At 54.2% G+C, this 21,603-nt stretch overlaps 5 protein-coding genes and 1 non-coding gene across 6 annotated transcripts; 4 read left to right on the forward strand and 2 right to left on the reverse strand.

The window, feature by feature from the left end:
- Positions 1 to 2,113: 2,113 nt before the first annotated feature.
- J4E85_005738 (uncharacterized protein) lies at positions 2,114 to 3,040 on the forward strand (the record flags this gene model as incomplete). Its single annotated transcript, XM_051469981.1, has 2 exons — positions 2,114 to 2,328; positions 2,386 to 3,040. 2 exons carry the CDS (start codon positions 2,114 to 2,116, stop codon positions 3,038 to 3,040), a joined length of 870 nt encoding a protein of 289 aa, XP_051326812.1.
- A 3,098-nt stretch (positions 3,041 to 6,138) lies between these two features.
- J4E85_005739 lies at positions 6,139 to 6,225 on the forward strand. The gene has a single exon. It is a non-coding gene; the product is annotated as a tRNA-Gly (tRNA).
- A 330-nt stretch (positions 6,226 to 6,555) lies between these two features.
- J4E85_005740 (uncharacterized protein) lies at positions 6,556 to 7,662 on the forward strand (the record flags this gene model as incomplete). Its single annotated transcript, XM_051469982.1, has 3 exons — positions 6,556 to 6,599; positions 6,651 to 7,021; positions 7,103 to 7,662. 3 exons carry the CDS (start codon positions 6,556 to 6,558, stop codon positions 7,660 to 7,662), a joined length of 975 nt encoding a protein of 324 aa, XP_051326813.1.
- Positions 7,663 to 7,920: 258 nt separating this feature from the next.
- On the reverse strand, positions 7,921 to 9,538 carry LYS3 (Saccharopine dehydrogenase [NADP(+), L-glutamate-forming]; the record flags this gene model as incomplete). Its single annotated transcript, XM_051469983.1, has 5 exons — positions 7,921 to 9,114; positions 9,165 to 9,282; positions 9,332 to 9,361; positions 9,413 to 9,473; positions 9,523 to 9,538. 5 exons carry the CDS (start codon positions 9,536 to 9,538, stop codon positions 7,921 to 7,923), a joined length of 1,419 nt encoding a protein of 472 aa, XP_051326814.1.
- Positions 9,539 to 10,255: 717 nt separating this feature from the next.
- Positions 10,256 to 12,718, forward strand: J4E85_005742 (uncharacterized protein; the record flags this gene model as incomplete). Its single annotated transcript, XM_051469984.1, has 4 exons — positions 10,256 to 10,306; positions 10,358 to 11,347; positions 11,397 to 11,528; positions 11,576 to 12,718. The coding sequence occupies 4 exons, from the start codon at positions 10,256 to 10,258 to the stop codon at positions 12,716 to 12,718; spliced, it is 2,316 nt and encodes a 771-aa protein (XP_051326815.1).
- Positions 12,719 to 12,925: 207 nt separating this feature from the next.
- On the reverse strand, positions 12,926 to 13,571 carry J4E85_005743 (uncharacterized protein; the record flags this gene model as incomplete). Its single annotated transcript, XM_051469985.1, has 2 exons — positions 12,926 to 13,181; positions 13,285 to 13,571. 2 exons carry the CDS (start codon positions 13,569 to 13,571, stop codon positions 12,926 to 12,928), a joined length of 543 nt encoding a protein of 180 aa, XP_051326816.1.
- Between the last annotated feature and the right edge of the window lie 8,032 nt (positions 13,572 to 21,603).

Consider the following 21,603-nt stretch of genomic DNA (forward strand, 5'->3'; position numbering starts at 1 on the left):
CTAGCGTTCGCTCCATGATACAAACAACCTTCCTCGAAACAGGCTGTTACAGCAACGACAGTGACGACATTACGAACGCACCACGTACTGCCAGGTGCTTGCTGGAGATGCATCGCACCGTGCCTCCAACCTTCGGCTTTCTTTGCACCCACCAAAAGCTCACAGTAAACAACCACGAACACGACCCCAGCGCATGAACGTTCGCCTTGGAATGCTGCAGCAAGGTGCAGATCAAAGCCAATGCAGTTGCACGATAGACGCTGGAAATAAAGTTCTCGCACAAAACCAATACCCGGGTGCGTGTTTTCGCTAACAGAGACATGCCGACGGACGATCAGGTAGGTTACCGCTGCTAATACCCATGGGATTGTTTCCGAAAAGCAATTTAGATGCAGGTCGCACGCGGCGCAGCTGTTCAAGATCACCAGGAACAATTCAATGCGTTGCTTTTGATGGACTATTGTACCATACTTGGACGATTGGCCAACAGCAACACAGGAAATTGCATGTGGACTGCGCCACGAGATGACGCTGGAACAACAATCCAGGATTCCAGGCGTGAACACAGAGTTTATGTCTTTGCTGGCATGCCATGCGTTCGCTTGGTCAAACTGTCGAAAGGAATGGAAGATGACCTCAAGAGGTCGCTCTTGCCCAACTGTGGTGTTCGGAGAAGGGTAGACAAAGCGGGGCGCTTGATGGGCGTCTGCGATGTTACTAATCGTGCGACTACCATATTTGACTACCTTGTTTGGTAATCTCCATACGTCAGTAAGCTAATGTCGACGCCGCACACTCCCTACCGATAGTCGTCACGGCCGGTAAACTTCCAAAATGCGCTCGCATGCATCCGAATCCTCCGGATCAGACGGACGCATAACTCAACGAGGAAGGTCAGGCCCTCCTCGTGGCGACATGTCGATCGTTGAGCGGAGAGCCAGCATCTGGACCAGAGTGGAGGAAAAGTACCAAGGTTTTCGGCAGTGCTCACGCGTGTCGCTCGTATTACCAGGGAGGCCGGAAAGCGATCAGTTGCTACGATTTCAAATGCCCGTTCGGTAAGAGTTCGCCAACCTGCGTTGTTTGAAACATAGCACGGCATTGTCTCAAACAACCAGACGTTTTCGTCGCAGGAGTGAACCAAAATTCGCCGCATGCGCCGGTGATGTGTTGGGAAGCGATGGGTCTTGTCGATAGGCTGTTTATCGATAGCCCTCTGGCGGCTGAAACAGCGGCGTCGTGCGGCAGCGGAAGCGCCGTATTCACCCCTGCTGCCACGACACGCAGCCGAGGGGCGATCCGACCACGAGAAAAACTGCCCCAAGTCATTACAAACGAAAACCAACATGACATCACGCCTTTTGATTCGTTCTTTTGACTGATGAGGTTGATCTCGGTGTTTTCCGAGATCCACCCAAAATCTTGAGACTTCGATGTCTGGGCTTCGAGACCTCAGGAATACGAAAGTACGTGTGCAAACTCCACATGAGGTTGAGAATGGCACAGCAGGCTGAGACACCGACAGCTGCGTGACAGAATTAGTACTATGCAATAAGAAGGGGCACAGTTCGTCATCTCTACGCCGTACGTAGGCGCGCAGATGACTACCAATGATAGTGGGTGTGTTCCTCTACACGCCGGGCGAACCCAGTTCGTGACTAAGAAACTAGTTCTTTCGTACCTACATTAGCGTCAGGCACACACTCCACCAGCTGAGCGCCGGCGCACCTCTTTGGTCAGCAGGCCGCCTGTCAGAGACAGCAGAAGCCACCGTGCAAACCCCTCACGGGCGTCGGGAAATGCGGGGCGAAAAGTAAGCGCCTCCGAAATGATGGCCTGGACATTCCGGGCACCTTGGCTGCTTCTGGAATGCTGGGTGGTGAGCATTCTTAAGGGCTGCTGCTCGCCCTTGCAGAGGGATATCCTTCACGCTCACAGCAAGCAAGTCACTCTCTCTTCAGTCATTCATTGACCAGTCATTCATTTTGTAGCCCGGTGCTATCAACAAAACACTCATTCTTCTTCACATTCTTTGTCACATTCTTCACAAGGTATACCCACCAACAAATATACCCACAAAACCTTTATCTCTACGACCAACATCAACTCAACCATGTCTATGTCCAAGATCTTCCAGACTGGCGCTCTTGTAGCTGCCCTCATCGCTACCGTGGCCGGCCACACCTCTGTCGAGCAGTTCGAGGCTGGAGGCAAGACCTACCCCGGTTTCCGCCAGGCTTCCAAGCAGGATCCTGGTAACAAGTCGCCTGCTTGGTGGACCAATCAGGGCTGGGGATACCAGCCCATCTACGGCGACAAGCTGAGCCAGTACGTTCATGCCAACTCTAGTTCTGCCCTTTCTTGCATGTACTAACCAAACATCAGCCCCGACATCATTGCCCACAAGGATGCCTCCCCCTCCCCATACACCGTCGAAGCCCCCGCCGGCCAAGACGTAACCTTCCACTGGCACCACGAGGGCAGCTGCGGCTCCGGAGAGGAGGGCTGGGACTGCTCTCACCACGGCTGGACAGCCACCTACATGGCATCCTGCAACGGCGACTGCAAGAACGTCGACAAGACGAAGCTCGAGTTCTTCAAGATCCACCAAAGCGCCCTCCTCGACTACCGCAAGGGCCGCTACTCCTCGGGCCAAGCCCAAGGCCAGACCGGCTACTGGGGCACCGACGCCATCTTCTACGACAACGGAAACACCCAGAAGGTTACCATCCCCTCTGAGATCCCCAGCGGCAACTACGTCCTCAGGACTGAGGTTGTGTCTATCCACAACAACGGCGATGTTAGCCAGCGCCAGTTCTGGCCTCAGGCTTTCAACATCAAGGTCACTGGCGGTGATGACAGCAAGCAGGTCCCTGCTGGAAAGAAGGGAACCGAGCTGTACAAGGCTAGCGATGAGCTCCTTCAGTGGGACCTCTACTGGCACCAGGCTGGCGAGACTATTGAGGATGCGCCTGGTCCTAAGCTCGCTGCTGTCGCTTCCGTTCAGAAGCGTGCTCACGCTCGTGACTTCTCTGCTTAGGCAACCCTTATTTACACTTTCTACCTCTTCACTTCTTTTTCCGTCTGCTTAGGGATGGTTGGTCGCACGCTATACGGGTTAGCTGCGCGGATTACAAAATGGTGTACACGGGCATGAGGTGGGGTTTAGGCTTTCACGGACTGGGACTGGGCTTTTTTCTTCTTGGTCATCATCTTTTGGGGGACTGGGTCTTTCGATAAGGATGACGATGCGACGACCTTTTCATGATTCACTTCTTAGATACTCTTAGGCATTACTGCAATGCAAGTTTCGAGCACGGCGCTCAACCACACAATGATTTTGGTTTTCCTGATTCCGTGATCTTTTCCTCTTTGTGATACGTGGCTTGTAGCGGCCATTGACTCGTCGTGTGAGCTAGGCGTGGCCGTCGCTATTCGACTTGGCTGAAGACTTCGGTTTGACTAGTCGAACGGCAGCTTCGCGATTCTCTGGAAATCTCATTTCCCCTTGGCTAATCACCCACCGCAGAGTTCATGCCACACTCTGACGCGAACCGCCCGATGCTTACAGGATATACACACGAATCGGGTTATCGTAGTACTCACTCGGAATCTTAACCCCCTCACGATCCATCCATCTAACACTCATAGTCCACGCATGAAGCCGCATCATCATCGTCCACCAGACATCTTCATACGAAATGTTCTTGTTCCCATTATGATGGTGGCTCTGCTCCATTTGTTCAACGAACTTCGGTACGTTCTCGGCGTAAATATAAGCGCGCTCAGTAAAGATGGGGTCCAGACCAGTGGGAAGCGGGTGACCTCTCCCTTTATCTTGCTGTGCAGCGGTGTTCCGCAAGGCTAGTTCGTAGCTTTGCACGTTGACGGATATGTGGCAACGCACTGCGTGACTGTAAAGAGGGACATAAAGCCCCCCTAGAGAGCGTTCGAGGTACGCGGTCGTGTCGACGAATGCTCTCTTGAAGAAGTCTAATTCTCGAGTGTCTGTTCTTTCGATCCGGTGTTCCCCCTCGAATTTCCAGGGTGCCAAGCCTTCCCAGCTTTCGTAGAATTGAAGTACATGTTGTTTGCAATTTGACAACTGTGCCTCTTGCCTTTTGAGTAAAAACCTCCAGACGTTGCGTGACTCAGGCCTCTCGCCCATTGTGGTCAGCGGAAATGGGAATGGATTGTCGACGGCATTCAATGCCATGTTGTCTATGAGTGGCCATTTGCAGAAGAGGCCGATGATATCCGTAAACCCAGGAAGTCTGTGAGCGGGATCTTGGCACGATATGCTTGCCTCCAAAGCTAGTCTCGCATCGCCATGTATTCCCATGATGTCTGATGAGTGTCTGAGATCCGGCACATCCGGCGTTTGTTTATTCCTGAGAAGCAGACCCTTATCGCTGGCGATAATAGGAAGTATTCCACAAGCCATCTAAGCTATGTCAGCCAGAGAGAACTCCGATGCTATGGGTTGCTCTTATGGGTAGCGGGACGTCGCACACAGCTGATCCAAATAGGAGCCCTTGAAGAAGACAATGGTCTTGGATGAGCGCAGCATGATCGCCGCAAGATCAACCGGAAGATATATATGTAATATCACGTACCTGGTCTGCAGCCGTACTGTTTATACGCCATTCGTGGTCTGGAAAGGGGTGAGGCCCAGTTGTGCTATATTCCACGACCAGCCCCATGCCGCGTACAATAGAAGTGGAGAAGCTTCGTCCGCTACCAGCTGCGCGCATCTTGCCCTCGTCAATCCGAAAGTCTGACCAGGCCATGCCCAATCGATGAGCCATAGTGATCAAGCATCCCACTGTGGTACTCGCGACTGGTCGCACGATATCTGGTGGCATGAAGTCCCAAGAACGTATCTTTCCTGCGGAGAGGGGAACGCCAAGTCAGTGTAAGGTTTGACAATTTACGCAGACCCGAGACCTACTTGAGATACATATCAGCTTCAAATCGTTTGGCAATATGTCGTGTGGCTGATGCAGATAGCGGTTCATGACGGTTTCTCTTTGATGAATGTGAGCGTCTTCCAATAGAGTTATCCAAGTGGGCACGTCATCGGCTGTATGCATTCACACGTGAGCTTCATCTCTAGCCGGCTAGTTGCTGGGAAATTTACCATAAGACTTTGACAGATAATGGCTTCTACAGAAGGTGCCCAAACGCGAGCCTTCCGTGCCCAATAGCGGTGCTGATGTCAAATGAGGGACTAAATAGCGTGCTTTCTGCATGCGCCAATATATCGACTTAGGGTCCGGGAAAGTCGGTATGGGCCTGTTCTGATCGAGAAGGAAAGACTCGCGATGTCCGCAATGTGACATCGTCGCCATTTCGAAGTGAGGGGTCGTCACGATGACTTCGTAGCGGAACGAGCTCCTACTGAACTTAGCATACCTGACGTTGAGTTGGTCACCTTATTTGAGAGTAGATCTCTCACCATCTGAACTTCAGCTCAACCAACTTGTACCAATCTCCTATCACAGAAGGCTGGCATCTACGGTACCCATCTGCCGTCGAAAAGAGCTGGGCTATGAGTTGGCCAGCTGCGATTACCAAGGCTGAGATCGCTATAGCCATAGCGGCTGTCGCCACGTTGGCTTCGTTAACCATATCGCAATGTTTTTGACCAGACACAGCGAGGAGTTCATTGATTGTCAGTAGTAGTAACTCTCACTGCGTGTAAAGTCGAGGTTGCGAAAGAGTAAGAGTCGCAGAATGGTTACCTAGGCAGGCTTGAGGGCTGATGAGCTGAACCGTTAGCCTGCTCACTCATGCAAGCCTTTGCCTAAGCAAGACGCGCCGCGTATTTTGGGCCCCATCTTATCTCGTGGTAAGAAGGTGTCAACCTAGATACACCGTTCGAGGTCAACGCGAGTGCCTGTTTCGGTGCAGGAGCCGTCCTTGCAGGTTGCCTAGGTAAGCGCCAGCACCCCGCTCCTGCCATCTCGTCCCACCTCAGCCCCGCCACTTCGATCCTCCGGCCAAGACAAGACGCCTTCGAAGCCATCGGGAGCTTGGAGAACAGTGACTATCTAGTTGTATCATCCGAGCTCTTCGATTCCGAAGGCTTTTGTGCGTACATAAGCTTCCAATTGTCAACATTTGATAATCTTCACCGCGGCAATGGTTTAAGGGTAAAATCCAAGCTTCCCACGCTTCATACGTAGCTTGCTTGGGCTCCGAGTTCGAGTCTCGGTTGCCGCAAGCCTCATTGTTTTTGCGCCTGTTGTGCACATGAAGTTTGCCGGTTTTCTAAACTTCAGTACGTTGGGTAAGAGAAGCTTCTCTTTTTGCGCAGCGTCGCGACATGACATTGGCGCCGCACGTTAAAGGAAGAAAAGGAGAAGGGATTAGGAAGGTGACTTAAGTAGTAAGTGTCGCAAACAACAATGTGTGATAGGAGTTAAAGTCGTGTGCGAGGCTCATGTGGGGTTCAGCAGCCGCCCGTAGCGCTGCGTCATCGCTCCCAAACACGATCCAGCAGCTCTCCAGCAACACCAAGGCACCACCCCACCGACCCCTCAACCACCCGATATGGCTTCCAAGATCGAAAAGACGCTTGCGCGACAACGCGAAAAGTAATATCAGACCTCATGATTACGCAAGACGCAATGGCTAACCCCACCCAGAATCGCAGAGGGCCAATTCTACGAAGCCCACCAACAACTCCGCGTAATCGCATCCCGCTACACCAAAGCCTCCGATTGGGCATCTGCAACCTCCATCCTACACTCTGGCGCGCTATCTCTTCTCCAAGCAGGTCAAGGCGGATCTGGCGGCGACCTATGCATATTCCTACTCGACGTGTATAACAAGGGGGAGGTGAAGGTAGACGCAGAGAGCAAGGGACGGCTACTAGGCCTGCTACGCGCCTTCCCCAAGGATGAGCCTACAAAGAAGAAGTTCGTGGGCGAGATGGTAGCATGGAGTAGTCGATTCGGCGATTATCCCGCTGGCGACCCAGAGATACACCATGTCGCTGGAGGACTATACGCTGAAGGTACGCCCATCACACCCCCTACTCTACCCACATCGCACGACCCAAATTCAAAGTAACCATACTAACACCCCCTCCCCACAGACCTCGAACCCTACGAAGCAGAACGCCACCTCCTCCTCGGCACCCAAGACTCCGCCTCAACCCTCTCCTCCCTCCACTACTCCTGGTACACCTCCGACGCCCCGCACACCGCACCCCTCTACCTTGCCCGCGGAACCCTCCCCTACCTCCTCACAGGAAACCTGCGCGCAGCGAACAAACACTACCTCCTCTTCACCTCGTCCCTGCAACGCGCGCCGAACCCGCCCACGCAGCCCGTCTCTACAAAGTCCTCCGACTTCACCGTATACCCCTCGTTACCTCTGCTCAATTTCCTGGGGCTGTTGTTGCTGAGTGTGGAGCGCGGGGACCCGAGTTTGTGGAGGCAGTTGAAGAGCCACTATGCGGGGGATCTGAAGGATGTGAATTGGGGGGAGGCGTTGGATCAGGTGGGCGAGATGTATTTTGGGATTAAGATTCCGAGGCAGGGGAACCCGATGTTTGATATGCTAGGGAGTATGTTTGGGGGTGGGATGGGCGGTGGTGGTGCGCCGGCGAAGAAGGCTGTTGGTGGAAGGCCGCCGGCTGCTGGGCTGGATTGAGTGGGTTGTACAGATACGGGGTGCTAGATGGAGAAGCTCTGAGCTTGCATTGCCTAGATGGGTTACTTTGCAGAGGCAGAGAGAAAGCTTTCTAGAGCTAGGCACGAGATACAGCAGAAGAGATACCATTTCACCAAACGAGGTCAACATCTGGAAGCGATTGATGTGTTCATTCAGTCATCTCAAAGCTTATAAGCTTTTGTCTATACCTACCATGTCCATCAAATACCTTCTTCCTTCTTGCATCCAGGGACCACCTTACATAGGCACAGTCTTCTCCTTGAACACAACGCCATACTGGTCCTCAAGCGTCTTCATCAACGGGCGGCAGATCTCCGGGCTCATAGGAGCCAGGATACCCTTCTCGCTCAGTGTACCATCAAGCACTTGCTGTACAGCGACCGCGCAAGGAACACCAACAAGCTTAGCCATGGCAGAGTAACCCTTAGGATCACCGTAATCAGCCAATGTGCAAGTCCGAACAGCCTTGCTGCCGTCCTTGTTCTCAATCTCGAACCTGTGCTGCAGCATGACCATGTCGCGCTCGTCGTTCTCGTACTGCATCTTCTTCTCGAGGGTAGCACAGAGGGTATCAAGCGGGTTACCGCGAGCCTCGATCTGCTCGTCGGAGATGAGGCCGATCCAGCGGAGACCAGTGATGATGCGGTCCTTCTCTTCTGTGCTGGCGAACTTTGTCCGCGAGGAAATGGCCCAGATGAGGTCCTCGTCCTTGTCGCTGCTGGCGCCAATGATCTTGGCGGTTGCGTCGCGCCAAGTGCGCTTCTCGCCTTCCTTGAGGAAGTCCTTGGGGTCTTCGGAGAGGAAGCCAATGTCGACGAGGCACTTGATGTATTCGGGGAAACCTTGGTAGCGCAGGGTACCGCGGATGATAGTCTGGCACTCGGGGATGTTGTAGCGCTCCTTGTAGGGTGTAGAGTCGCGGTTGGGGTATGCGACGAAGGCGTAGCCGGGGTAGATGAAGTAGGGCTTTGCTTCGGCCATGAGCTCAGGGCCCTCGACTGACTTGACCTTGCCATCTTGGTAGAACGCAGCCTGGTTCCTGAGCGCGAGGAGTACACCGCGGGACGACCAGGAGAACTTGTAGCCGAGCGGGTTGTCGGAGCACTCTGGTGCGGGGAGACCGCCGCAGTATGACTTGAAGGAGAGGATCTTGCCACCGGCCTTGTGGACCTCGTCGATGGTGAGGACGGCGGAGAGATGGTCGACACCGGGGTCGACACCGATCTCGTTCATGACGGTGATGCCGGCCTCCTTGGCTTGAGCGTCGAGCTCCATCATCGCGGGCGAGACGTACGAGGTTGTGACGACGTTCTTCTTCTTGCGGATCGCTGACTTGATGACCGTCGCGTGGTATGTGTAGGGGATGAGGGAGATGACAACGTCGACCTTGGCGACTTCGGCGTCGAGGGCGTCGGCATCGTTGACGTCGAGCTGGGAGTTGTTAGCAGGGAGCTATGCATGTGTGGATCATATGGTCGTACGCTGATGGCGTTGGTGTTGGGAATGCCCTTAGCCAGGTCCTGTGCCTTCTGGAGGGTACGGCATGCGACTGTGACCTTGACGCCAGACTTCGCGAGGACGTCAACAGTTGGGCGTGTACTGTAATTGTCAGTTTGTTGTAGATTGAGAGGGTTGATAGATCACTTACACGAAACCAGCACCGAGCAAAAGAGCGGTCCTATCACCAATTAGCCAAATTCCACCACAACAATCCCAAATGAGCACCTACTTTCCGCTGTATGCTCCAGCAGCCGCCCCGCTGACGTTGCCCATAAGGTTCTGTACTTTGTCTGCGTCGTCAATTAGACAAGTCTTCTTTCAATCGTAAACTCGACTTACTTGTGATGGCTTCCATGATGTGTGATTTGAATGTGATTGCCAAGATGTGAAAAAGTTTGGGGCGAGATTATATCTTTGGCGTTGACTCCGGATCGGAATAGAGAGAAATCGGCGGGGTTACTCCGTCATCGCTCCTGAAAGTGGGGCATGCGCGGCGCGTCACGTTGGGCTTTGGCAGACCGATGGATGTTCCGAACTCAACCACATCTTGAACATATCGCAAAGTAAGGCGAGTGTAATATGGTATCTAGATTGCTGGCCTTGCCGTGAATTTCTTTCACTGTTGCCTGGGCGCATTCTTTAGGAGTATATCGCGATGTACAGCGCGATAACGATCAACACGGTCAATTGCAAATTTCATCTTGCTAAGCAGCGTCCGGAATCTATATGAGCATTATGCACGATTATTGCAGTGCATCTGTCTTATGAGCCAGTTCTTCATCCCAATTCTACTTAGAGAAGATGGGACTGGATTGCAGAACATCTGGTCTGGGGCATCTCGAAAAGGGAAGTGGGTCAGCGAGCCGCGCCAAGTCAGCTAGGTCGTATTTCCACTAGCACGGTTTCCGCGGACTTGCCAGGTACGCGTTTCATATGCGACGACGACGAGCACCACCATCCACAACTTTGGACCAGAACTGAACATAGCAACTTTCACTGTGACCTACTATTCCGCTTCCAACAGACGTATTCTGCAAGCACACACAACAACCGAAACCAGGCGACCTCCATCATGCCTTCAGCCGTGGACCCCGATGATGACCTATGGGTGGCCATCAAACAAGTAGATAAACCCGTATAAGTGTGCGCATATTGTATGTACTAATAGAAACAGATCTCCCAGTCATCCGTGGGCTCAGATTACATCGACCAGCTGATACCCATCATGAAAGACGCACGCTACTCAAATCAACTGCAAATCACATTCGATCGCTATGCCAACGATCGCGAGAGTGAGATTGAGCGCATATGCAATGCAAATCATCAAGACTTCGTCAGCTCGGTCGACTCACTACTGAGGATACGCGACCAGACTGTGCAGATGAGTGGTGAGATTCTGCAGCTGAACGAGTCGATCCAAGAGAGTATCGAGAAGCTAGCCGAGCAGAAGAAGGCGCTGGTTGATTCGCGAGGCGTGCGCCAAAATATCGATGAAGCGTCGCAAGCGCTGAACGCGTGTCTGAACGTATTGCGCATTGCCAACTCGGTCCAGGATATGCTGAGGGAAAAGAACTACTACGCGGCATTAAGAGCGTTGGATGAGTTGCAAACGATCCATTTGAAGGAAATCAATCGATTCAAGATCGCGAATGTGATTGAGAAATCTATACCGCAAACCCAAGAGCAGATCAGAGAGGCAGTCAAGAACGACCTGAGCACGTGGCTTTACCGGATCCGCGAGTCGGCGCAGTTTTTGGGCGAGGTCTCGTTTTACTACACCGACGTACGGAGAACGCGCAATCAAGAACGCGCCGAAGCCGACACACGTTTCTCGAAGTTCAAACTGAACTCAGCAATCGAACTTGTGGCTGATGAAACCGACGAGTTCGATGTGCTGAACAATGAGGAGGCTGGAAACGAGACGGACTTCTCACCCTTGTTTGAAGCGATGCATATCAACGAGACGCTCGGCAAGAGCGAGCAGTTTAGAGCAGAGTACGCATCAGATCGGCGGACGCAGAAGGATTTGATCATACCGAACAAGCTGGATCTACTGGACGAGGAGTGTAGTGACTTGAGCAGCTTGCTGGAGAGTATCGCGGGTTATGCGATTATCGAGAAGGCTACCATGTCTAAAACACTCAACCTACGATCACAGGCTGATGTAGGTAACGTTCGCCCATTCCCGTGAAGCACTGCTAACAAGAGCATAGGTTGACGAGCTATGGGACTCGATGTGTCAAAGCGCGATCAACCTCATCACGAGCCAGCTTCATACCGTTGAGAACGATGAACTGCTCCTGAAGATCAAGGGTCGCATAGCGCTCTTCATGCTGACTATGGAGGTCCGTCACACACTCACAACTCCTCTATTCTCTACTGACTGCCATAGAAATGGGGCTACTCCGTCTCCGCAATGAACGACCTCCTCCTCACCCTCTTCTCCAAGTACTCCTCCCTTCTCAAAGCCCGCTTTAGCGAAGACTTCAGCGAGATTGTGCACACGGACGACTACATGCCCATGCCCATCAACTCGAGCGAAGAGTACGATAAGGTCGTCTCGGTATCCTGGTACAACCCTCCGGCATCCAACGAACCCCTCACCTTCCCCTGCGTATTACCCTTTTCGCAGATGTATCCGCTATGCTGCATCGATATCCGGAATTTCCTCAACCAGATCTACCTGTTCAGCGACGACTATTTTCAGAAGAGCAGTGTCATTGACGAAACACTGAGGCAGAGTCTGGATGAGCTATTGTGTGAGAAGGTCTGTGGAAGCTTGATCGAGAGGCTGAGTAGTCAGTATCCTGGGCAGATTGTGCAGATCTTGACCAACCTGGAACACTTCGAGAACGCCTGCGTTGAGCTGCAAGATCTCCTCTTCGAAGCGCGTTCGTCGCCCTCCGCAACAGGTCCTGTTGTTCTCGCAGCAACCGACCGTTTCGCCAAAGCCAAGAACACCGCCTCAAACCGCGTCTTCGAGCTGGTGAACAGCAAGATCGACGACCTGATTGAGACAGCAGAGTACGACTGGATGGCCACCAAGCCCGAGACAGAACCATCGACGTACATGTTAGAGCTGACTAGATATCTCTCCAACATCATGTCCTCGGTCCTTCTCGCCTTGCCCACCGAGATCAAAGAGTTCATCTACTTCGACGCTCTATCCCACGCGTCAACCGCCATCCTCGACCTCCCTCTCGCCCAGCACATCAAGCGCATTTCGCCCGCCGCCGTCGCAACTCTCGCCAACGACACCGCCTTCCTCAGCCAATTCGTCAGCTCCCTCAACAACCCCATCTTGATGGAGAACCTGGACGAGTTGACGCAGACAGTCGCGCTGATGGGCACAGATGACTCCCTGGAGTTCTTCGACATCGCGCAGAGGAACAAGAAGTACAGCAAGGTAGACCAGATGAAGGGCGCTATCCTGCTGGAGAAGGTGCAAGAAGGGGCGCAAGTCGCAGCGCAGAGCCCAACTGTAGGCGGCAAGGAGCGTTTTGGTACGCTAGGTTCGAGATTTGGTATTAGATAGAGCATAGCCTGTCAATCTTCATATACATTTCACATGACAAGAGCAACGCAATATATGAGCCAGGAGGCATTCAATACGTTCTATCCCTTCATTCCAACACGCCAGAACGCCGTGGAGATAGCCACGCCGGGCTATCTGGTATCATCCCATAGACTAATGTACATACGTATGCGGCAAACCACCCTCACACCCGACACAAACCTCTATCTACTCGTCATCCTCCTCCTCATCCCGAGCGACAACAACCCCCTCATCCCACTCCTCCCCCTCATCCAACACCATACTAAACTCCCCCGCCAAAGCCAATTCATCGCTCGCGCTCAAAACGCCTTGAACGTCGCCCGAAGCGATCTCTTCGTACACAGCCGTAATGCCGGTAATCCGGCACACGCGCGCAACACTCGCCATCATGACGAGCCCCAGCATAGCGAAAGGGCCGACAGCAACGAGCTGGCTGAACGTGCTTGAAGATAATCAGTAAAAAGTCCTTGGAGACAACTCGAAAAATGAAAGCAAAAACTTACTAATACCAGCCATGCACAACCCCCTTATCCCAAAACCTCAACCTGGCTTCCACCTTGCCCTCCCGCTCCTTGACCAGCCCCTTCTCCAGCTCCTGCAGCAGAAGCCCAATCTGCCGCCGGAAGCCGTGCAGGGATTTCCACCACGTGCAGCGTTGGTGCTGGTTTCGGTTTCGCGTGAAGATCTTGTTGAGGAGCGTGTGGATGTCGTGCAGCATTGCCATGTCGTGCGAGGGTGCGTTCAGCAGCGCTGTGGCTGTGATGGTGGGAGGGGGGGAGGGGGTTGTGGGGAGGGTTGGGTGGTGGGGGAGGGTGAATGTTGAGGTTGCCATTTTGGTGGTGGGGTTTGTAGATGAGTGGCTTAAGGTAGTGGAGATGAAGACGCGTTGATGGCTTTGTAGGCGTGTTGGGGTGGGTTTTGAGTCGCGTTGGCTGGATGTAGGTGCCCGGGTTGTGTGGACAGCCGCGGATATGGGGTGTGTGCGTGCGCGAGACTGGGTATTGTATGCGCGGGAGGATAATGGCTTTAATTCCCGAAGGCAAGTAGCAGAGCGCAGAAGTGTTGAGTCGCAGGTTGCGATGTGATCTGGCGGTACTACGGTGGTGTTGGGAGTAATCGCAAAGGCAATGCGAGTACTGTCGTTGGAGAGGAAAAAATTTGCGCGCCGACTTTTGAGAAAACTAGCTACTCTACGACCATGAGACTGAAAACAAAAAGTGACGGTGAAGATGAGAAGCGGTGACGCTGGTTTGCCCACGAGGTATAACTACCTAGGTAGGGGTCTATGCGGAAGGTCATAGGTCTTGGGGATTCGGCGCGATGTTCCTGACTGACCGCGATGTCAAATGACAAACGGCAAACGAGACAAGGCCTAGCTTAATCTAGGTAACACACACGTGCGCTGCTGTTGATGAAGTTGCAAAGGGTGCGAATGTGAAGTAGACGAACTTCATCTCAAGAAGTCCAAATGATCTTGACATGCTTGTAGCTTTCGTCAACGAGGGGGTCAGGGATGCGGTGTGGCGCGAGAGCTCTAAACACCAGGGACAATAGTTCTGCCAACCTTTGATCATGAAAATCGCGATGCTCGCTCTGGACGGCTCCTGAAGCTGTCCGAGGTACTCCTAAGATGCAGGCCTAAAACGTGTCTTGTGCAACGCAGTCGGAAGCAGCAAGCCTACGGGAGCGCAGAGTCTATGAATGCGGCGAGGCGGAGGATGGGCGGGTGATACGTTCCAAAGTAGTACAGCTTTTCAGCTAGATGCCTCAAGAAAGGAGAAGCTGAAGATGATGTGCGTGGTTTTCCGTTCTATTCTCAGGTATGATCTGTCGCGTGCCGTGGATTCGACGGGGAGTCTTTGATCGTGTGGTCGAGGTAGGCGGAGATGGCGGGAGCCATTCGAGGGGCTCGCCGAGTCCCACGATATCCAGATCGGCCCTGAAGACTTTTGCAGCTGTAGTATGTTCTGATCTCGAGTATCGAAGGAGTGCAGTCTTGCTGCAGTCTCCTCTGCCATGCTAAGCTTGCTGCATGTGGCTGCAAGCGTGCTTCGGGGATGCTGGTAGCCGTGCGGACCCCCTGGCTTGGTACGATATTGAGATTCTTTGTGGGGTAAGCTTCCAGCCTCCCTCCACGACGCCGCCTCAACCACACCACCACCACGATGATCCCCAACACCAAGCTGCGCTCGCTCAGATTTTCAGAGCTGGTAGAGGGAGCTCACATGACCAAGACAATGGGTCGATGAAGCTTCGCCGACCGCTGTGGTGATCGGGGTGAGCTCCTGCGACTCAATTCTCCCAAGCAGCCACCCGCGCCGCCTCACACCACCCCGCTCGGATCATGACAAAGGTAGTAACAAGACGGCTATACTCCTGATGACCTCCGCGAGAGCTTCATGCCCCATGCAGGTCTCTGTCGTGGGTGTTCTCACCGATAGCTTCGCTGGCGATTCGAGGCGGACTCCCGACGCAGTCTCTGACTCTGCTAACAAGCTACCACCACGGTGGGGGCGGCAGCAAGGTCTCTAGCAAGCCTTGCAGCTTCATCAGGCACTTGTACATAGTACAGTGGCTCCTGTCGTTGACTCGGTCTGCTGCAGGTTCGCCAGCGCATTGACGCTGACACCCAAGACAAACTCAACCCACAGCCCCTCTGGCCACCGTCGACCGCAACGGAGACGACAAAGAGCATTGATCCATCAGCTGGGCTGGCTTCGGCGAGCCGCGTACTCTCCATCAATACCATGCCAGGCCTGGCCGCGGCGGCGCTGCCGGCGCATCGAAGCGGACCCCCGAAGCAATCACATCTAGCCCCTCAACACCAACGACGAGACATTCGAACAAGGCAATACCCACACACAAGGATACTTTGGCGGGAGACTGCATGCATAAGGATGCATTGCATCGAATGCGGCTCAGGCTGCTCTGCTGGCTACGAGGGGGCTTTTCGCAGGCAATCGCAACTTCGCCTCATTGTAGGTCGGCGACCACCATCGATGCGAGCCTTCTCACTGCATTGCGCCGTCGATCACACTCAAGGGAAGTTCCCTTCGGGCCGCTGCTCATATCAAAGTTCTTGGAGTCGACAGCTTCGTCGATCTTCTCAACCACACCTCCCCTTGAGCCAAGCACAACAACAGCGACGCCAACGGTAAGCAGCGCGACAGCGCTCGCTCTGTAGTGATTCATGCTTGCAGATCGCAGCGCCTCGTCGCCTCGTCGTCTTGACTCATGCAGGAAGCCTCTTCGTCGCTGGTCCCACAACCCAAGGCGGGGCTGGCAAGAATCCGAAAGCGAAGCAAACGCCCCTTGTTGCACACGATGCCTCGACGCGACGAACGAATCGAAGACTCCGATCTACATACGGCGCGCATGCCAGGCCCACAGGCGCATCATCCCGTCATCCAACATCGCGAAGCGGTCGAAGTTTGGCGGGAGCGGAAACACCCATCTGTGTCCAGACGGCCCGTCTACGGCATCCACACGCATGAACTGTATATTCGCACATCGGCCCGTCTGTAGATTCATATCCCGACCCACTTGATACGATATACGAGAAGAAGCAAGAAGACAGTCTTTGCGACGCTGCATGCGAATGCGAAGGCGTGGCATATCTTGTAAGAGGGCACACTATCAAGCATGCGCGCATCGGACCGCAGAGTACCGCCGACGGTGGAGACAAGCTACCATTGATGTGTATGCAAGACTTGACAAATTTTGGGGTGCCTCGCTTTCGCCTTGGATTGGAAAATCCTGGTCTCCAAAACGGCATCATACGCTGCGGTACATACGGAACCGGCTCAGGGCTGACCTGGCTTTGCTGATGCTGTCGCGCTGCAACAAGGACCACATAAACATTTGTAGGTTACTCTTGGCATCCTGCGCGACGACGACGATGGAGCTGTTCATTTGCAGCGTTGGCGCGCGACACACGACCATTCGCGTGTAGACCTGTAGCTGGACTCAAGATCCACAAGGAAGTCTCCCTGGGATGATCTTACGGTTGTGCATCAGCAATCGAAGCATGATGGCAGGCCTTGCGACAGCGAGCAAACGAAGGTGACCAGAAAGAGCAAGGAGTTGGGGTGGTCGCCATTCGTATTCTGACTGTGTGGAACTGCACCTGTCAACGTAGGCCTCGTCGACGTCGCTGCGAAAGAAACCGAGTTCCAGCAAAGCTGTGGGTGATCTGCTTTGGTTCAGAGTGGCTACGGTGATCTCCGGCCATTCGAACAGCAGCGTTCCCAGCTTCAGCGTCGGGTTCAACGCGTGATATGCTCGCTGTCGTTTTGGTGTTGCACAATTTGTCGACGACGATGAAAGGTATGTTTGATGAGTCCTTGGAGCTCCAAGGTCGGCAAACATCGTCAGCGATACATCCACCACAGGTATGGACTCCAGAATCAATGCACCTGCTGGCATTGGCATGCTCAGGGCATGCTGCTCACCGACAGTCTCTTGCGATGTCATCAAACTCAGTCCGGCATACTCACGCCTCCAAGCTGTCAGCTCGTCGTCGGACGACGACCAGACCCCATCCCATACAGCACAGGGTCATCAGCAGGCGCCTCATTTGGCACTCTGAGCGCTCGGACTACTACTTATTGGAAGTGGTCGACCAGCAAGCTCGACGACAACGGATGCCTGTGCCCAAGGAGTCCTGGTCGCCTGTCTCAGCCGATTGTGACCTCATCTCTCTTTGCGTTTGTCAAGCAGGGCGAAGATACAGGCACACTAGCCATCGTCATGAGTCTCGACCAGCCGGCTTTGTTCGGACCCTATGGGCGTTGGTGCTGGCGCTGGCGCAGATGCAAGCCATGTCTCGTCTTCGACCTTGTCTACGGCTAAGGCATCCGAGCTAGGCTGAGGTTTCAAGCTGCCGCGGCCTCAGAGCTGTTGAGTACACAGGAAGCGGACTTGTGCGCAGTCCCCTGACCCTGGGAACGCCACGTCTGCGGCCTATAATAGCTTCAAGTCTACTCGACCCTGAAGTAGAAGCCGAAGCCATCCGGCTAGGAGTTGTCTCCGAAGAAGAAGGATCAAGACGTCCGCCACAAACTCGCTACCATGCGCGACATACGCCATTCCATTGTTTCGGTCCAGAGGCGTCTGCGGCTAAGATGGCGCTCGGTAGTGTACCTGTCTTGACTCAGGGGCTGGCTCGGTACGAGCTAGTCGGCGCCAGCTTCGTCAGCCTGAACTTCAGACGACGCGGTCGAAGGATCAGGATGTCTCCCTTGCTGCACTCGTCGCGACCTCCCTCCCGTGCTCTTCCGAATTATCGCTCAAGTCTTATCGCCGTTAGGGTGCCTCGTACGACTGGCCTTGGCCGTGGATGAAGACGTGTCCGTCCTGGGAGATGTCGCCGCGGAGACCTTTGCGCTCGTCGCCATGGTCAACGGAGAAGCTGAGCCGGCCAACTCCATGATGTCCTGTGTAGCTGTACCATTGTCGTCGGTCCTGCCCTATCTTGCAAACCGCGAGAAGAGGCTGCGGCCCGAAGAGCTTGCGTCGTCGTCGGTCGCGCTTTGCTGGTAGAAGAATCGGCCGTACTGCCTGCGTACACGATTGCTCGCTATGTCAGCATGGCCAACACATCAAAGGAGAAGGTGCTGTACCTGTCCATGTATGCATCTCTCGCAATGCCCGCTCCGCCGCCGCCAGGTCGTGTCGCCGCGTCAAAGAGGTCCAGGAAAGCGAGTTGCCCCGCCCGCCGCCGCCGGTCTTCATACAGACAATGCCGCGGGGCTCATCGCACGCGCGTGAGCCAAAGAGAAGACTGCCGTCGCCTCTTGATCGCCGTATAGTGTCCTTGGTCGTGGCGGTGGTCTTGCGTGTGGTGTGTGAGTCGGCTTGGTGCAGAAGAGGGCAACAAGCAAGCCCTTCGTGCGGAGCAAACGTATTTCGCCGCCACCACCGATAGTATACCGAGAATGTCTTCGTAGTACTGTCGGCCGTCGAGCGGTTAGCCACGAAAGACACGTAGGCAGTAAAGAGCGGTATGAAATGTGTTGTCGTCGCCGCTGGTGAGGCTGTGGGGGCCAGCTGCTACACCACCAACGGGCTTCATGATAGACTGCCGTGGCCCGTGCGCCCCACATCGATTCTGCGTCCTCGCGGTAGACGGCGACAAGGGGCTCAGGAGTACTGCACGCAGTGGGAATAGCATGCCCGGGAGGTACACAGTCAGCTCTGGCGAGCTCAAGACATTCCCGACATGTGGAGGCCCAGCATACGACTGCAAACCTGTGGGTGAGGAGCGGGCTTCACAGTGCACCAAGACACCTACGGATACGACAGCGAGATCATGGAGTTTGTGAAACCATAGGCAGGCAGATGCCGCAAGGCTTGAGATGTGATATCTTAGACTTTGATAGGGGACGTAGTATCAAAGTTGAAGATGTTCATTCCATGTCTATACTGTAGGCATGCTGTGAGGCCAACGCCCCCCTGAGCCAGCCACCCTCGTGAGGGTCAGGAGACCCAGATGCTCTTTCCCCGCCAGCGTGCACCGCAGTGTCACGAATTACGTGTCATGGGAGAGAAGAGGGGCAGAGTTTCGCGTCGCTTCTTCTTCCCTCTTCATCTCATTCTACTTCACTCTGAACTTTTGCTGTGGACAGCATTCGCCATGCCCCCTTCAGTATCGCTGGCGATGCATCAGTACCATTGCCTTTGCTGGTATTGATACGCCCAATGCCGCAGTACGCGAGGGGTGTCAGTTGGTCACTGCCTCTTCGACGGCACCAACCCCAGGATGAGCACAACCGTGTCCGCCGTGAGCGCAAGCCTCATCACCGTCGACATGTCGGTCGTTCCACAACACAACGCCAGTGACAAGACTCCTGAGATATGAGGAGCTGTCTTCTGTCATCTCTTGTACTCCGTGAGCGAAATCTGGATGCTTTTGGATCCGTCGTTGCTACTTTCCATCGCGACTTCCAGATGAGCCGTCCCCGTCCTACCCTGAGCTCATCACCATCGCACATACATGCACATCCCCCACAGTTACCCCGAAACTATGTTCAACGCCTGGACTATGTTCTCGACGAAGTCTTTACTTCGCCCCTAGGATCGAACGCAAGTCACGTCACTGTCTCTACGTCGAGGGCGGCCAAGATGCTGAGCATCTCAAGTTCCTGGTCCAGAACCAGATGAAGCGCTACTGCCATCACATCGGCAAGCAGCCGTCCTAGACCTCCCTCCCCGAGCCGCCTGCCCATATTGTGGGCTACGACTCAATACTCGCACCCCTCTCTTGATCATAAGATGCCCACCACGTAATACGTTCGTCGACTTCAAGAAGTGTGCCAACGTCGGATACGCTTTCATCAACTTTACGGACGTCGGTGGCATGCTCACTGGGCATTTCCTGGTCAGACTGCTATGCACCACACTCAGCAGCACGCCGCTCCCCTCCAGTTCGCCGGTTTGACTGAGGCTCACACCCGTCACGGCGCGCTCCACAGGCAAAGAGAAGGGCAAATTCTTAAGCATCGATGCTGGTGGCACGAATCTGAGAGTCGGCTTTGTTGACCTAATCGGAGAGCCAGATGGCGGCATCACCGTCGTCAACTGACCGCAATCCCTATTGGCAAGCAGGTGTACAAGACCTCCCTCCCAGAGTCGCCGGCCTATGTTGTGGGCTACGGCTTATACTCACGACCCTCTCTTGATCATAAGATGCCCAAATCTTCGTTGGTGGCACAAATCTAAGAGTCGGCTTCGTTGAGCTAATCGGAGAGCCAGACGGCGGCACCACCGTCGTCAACTCACTGCTATCCCTATCGGGAAGCAGGCTGCCAAGAAGTTTCTTCCAGAGGCCCTGGCCTCAAACGTGTCCGCCGTGAGCGCATCCTCGACGGCAGCGATGTTCGAACCACCGGCATGCTACGTTGTGGCCTACAACTTATACTCACACCCCTTTCTTGATCATCATCTGCCCATCTCTTCGTTGGTAATCCCAACGCGCCACAGCAGGCAGGAGGACAAGATTGGCAGAGCCATCTCCCCAAGCTTACGGAATTGACGGTGCGGCTGAGCACTTCTCTCAGCTTACATTTACAGCAGACCGTTGCCAGTCAAGGAACCCGGGACGGCCTGTCTGCACATCTTGCATATCTCATCCCCCTTCGATGGCACCAACCCGACGGTATACCCTCCCGATATCGACCGGATGTCCAATTGACACGTGGAGACTCCGAGGGGAATTCAACGCGGGATTGGATTCTCGCATAAGAGTGCAAGCGTTTGGCAGCGTCGGCTCAGTCGAGCGCAAGCCCCACCACCATGTCTCAAGGAGGCCAAACACGGAGGCATCGTTGGCGCCGGGGTACTTGCAGGTATGACAGATGAGATAGTGTAAGGGTGAATGGGTCATCTCTCGCCTTCATTACATCCACCTCTTGTACAACATCAAGACCCTTCTTCGACATCATGTCTCACCCTTCACCAAACTCCTCATCGGCCAACGACCCTCCAGGATCTGGAAGCTGCAGACTGTATGCCGCCTTCCCAACCAGCTTGGTACATCTGCATCACGCCTGCAGTCCACAACAAAACGTGGGAAGCTTTCCCCTCGGGTACACAAATCGCAGTGTCGATCCCGATGACACACATTCAGCTGTACTTCGATGAGCACCCACTGTCGTCACTCACGCCCCACCCCCTGTAAACATCGCTTCCAAAAGATTATGGCGTCGACTCCTCGTCGTCCAGCCCGTGGATCGGATAGCGACAACTGGCGCGGAGAGTCCGGGCAGATCGCTCTGCAGGCTAGCGATGGCCATTCCAGTTCCCCAGCTCGACACATCACGACCCTGCCCCGAAGAACATCCTCGATCAGATCTGCTTCGGAACCT

Source organism: Alternaria conjuncta, assembly GCF_024043145.1.
Source record: "Alternaria conjuncta strain BMP 0040 chromosome Unknown scaffold_7, whole genome shotgun sequence".
NCBI lineage: Eukaryota > Fungi > Ascomycota > Dothideomycetes > Pleosporales > Pleosporaceae > Alternaria > Alternaria conjuncta.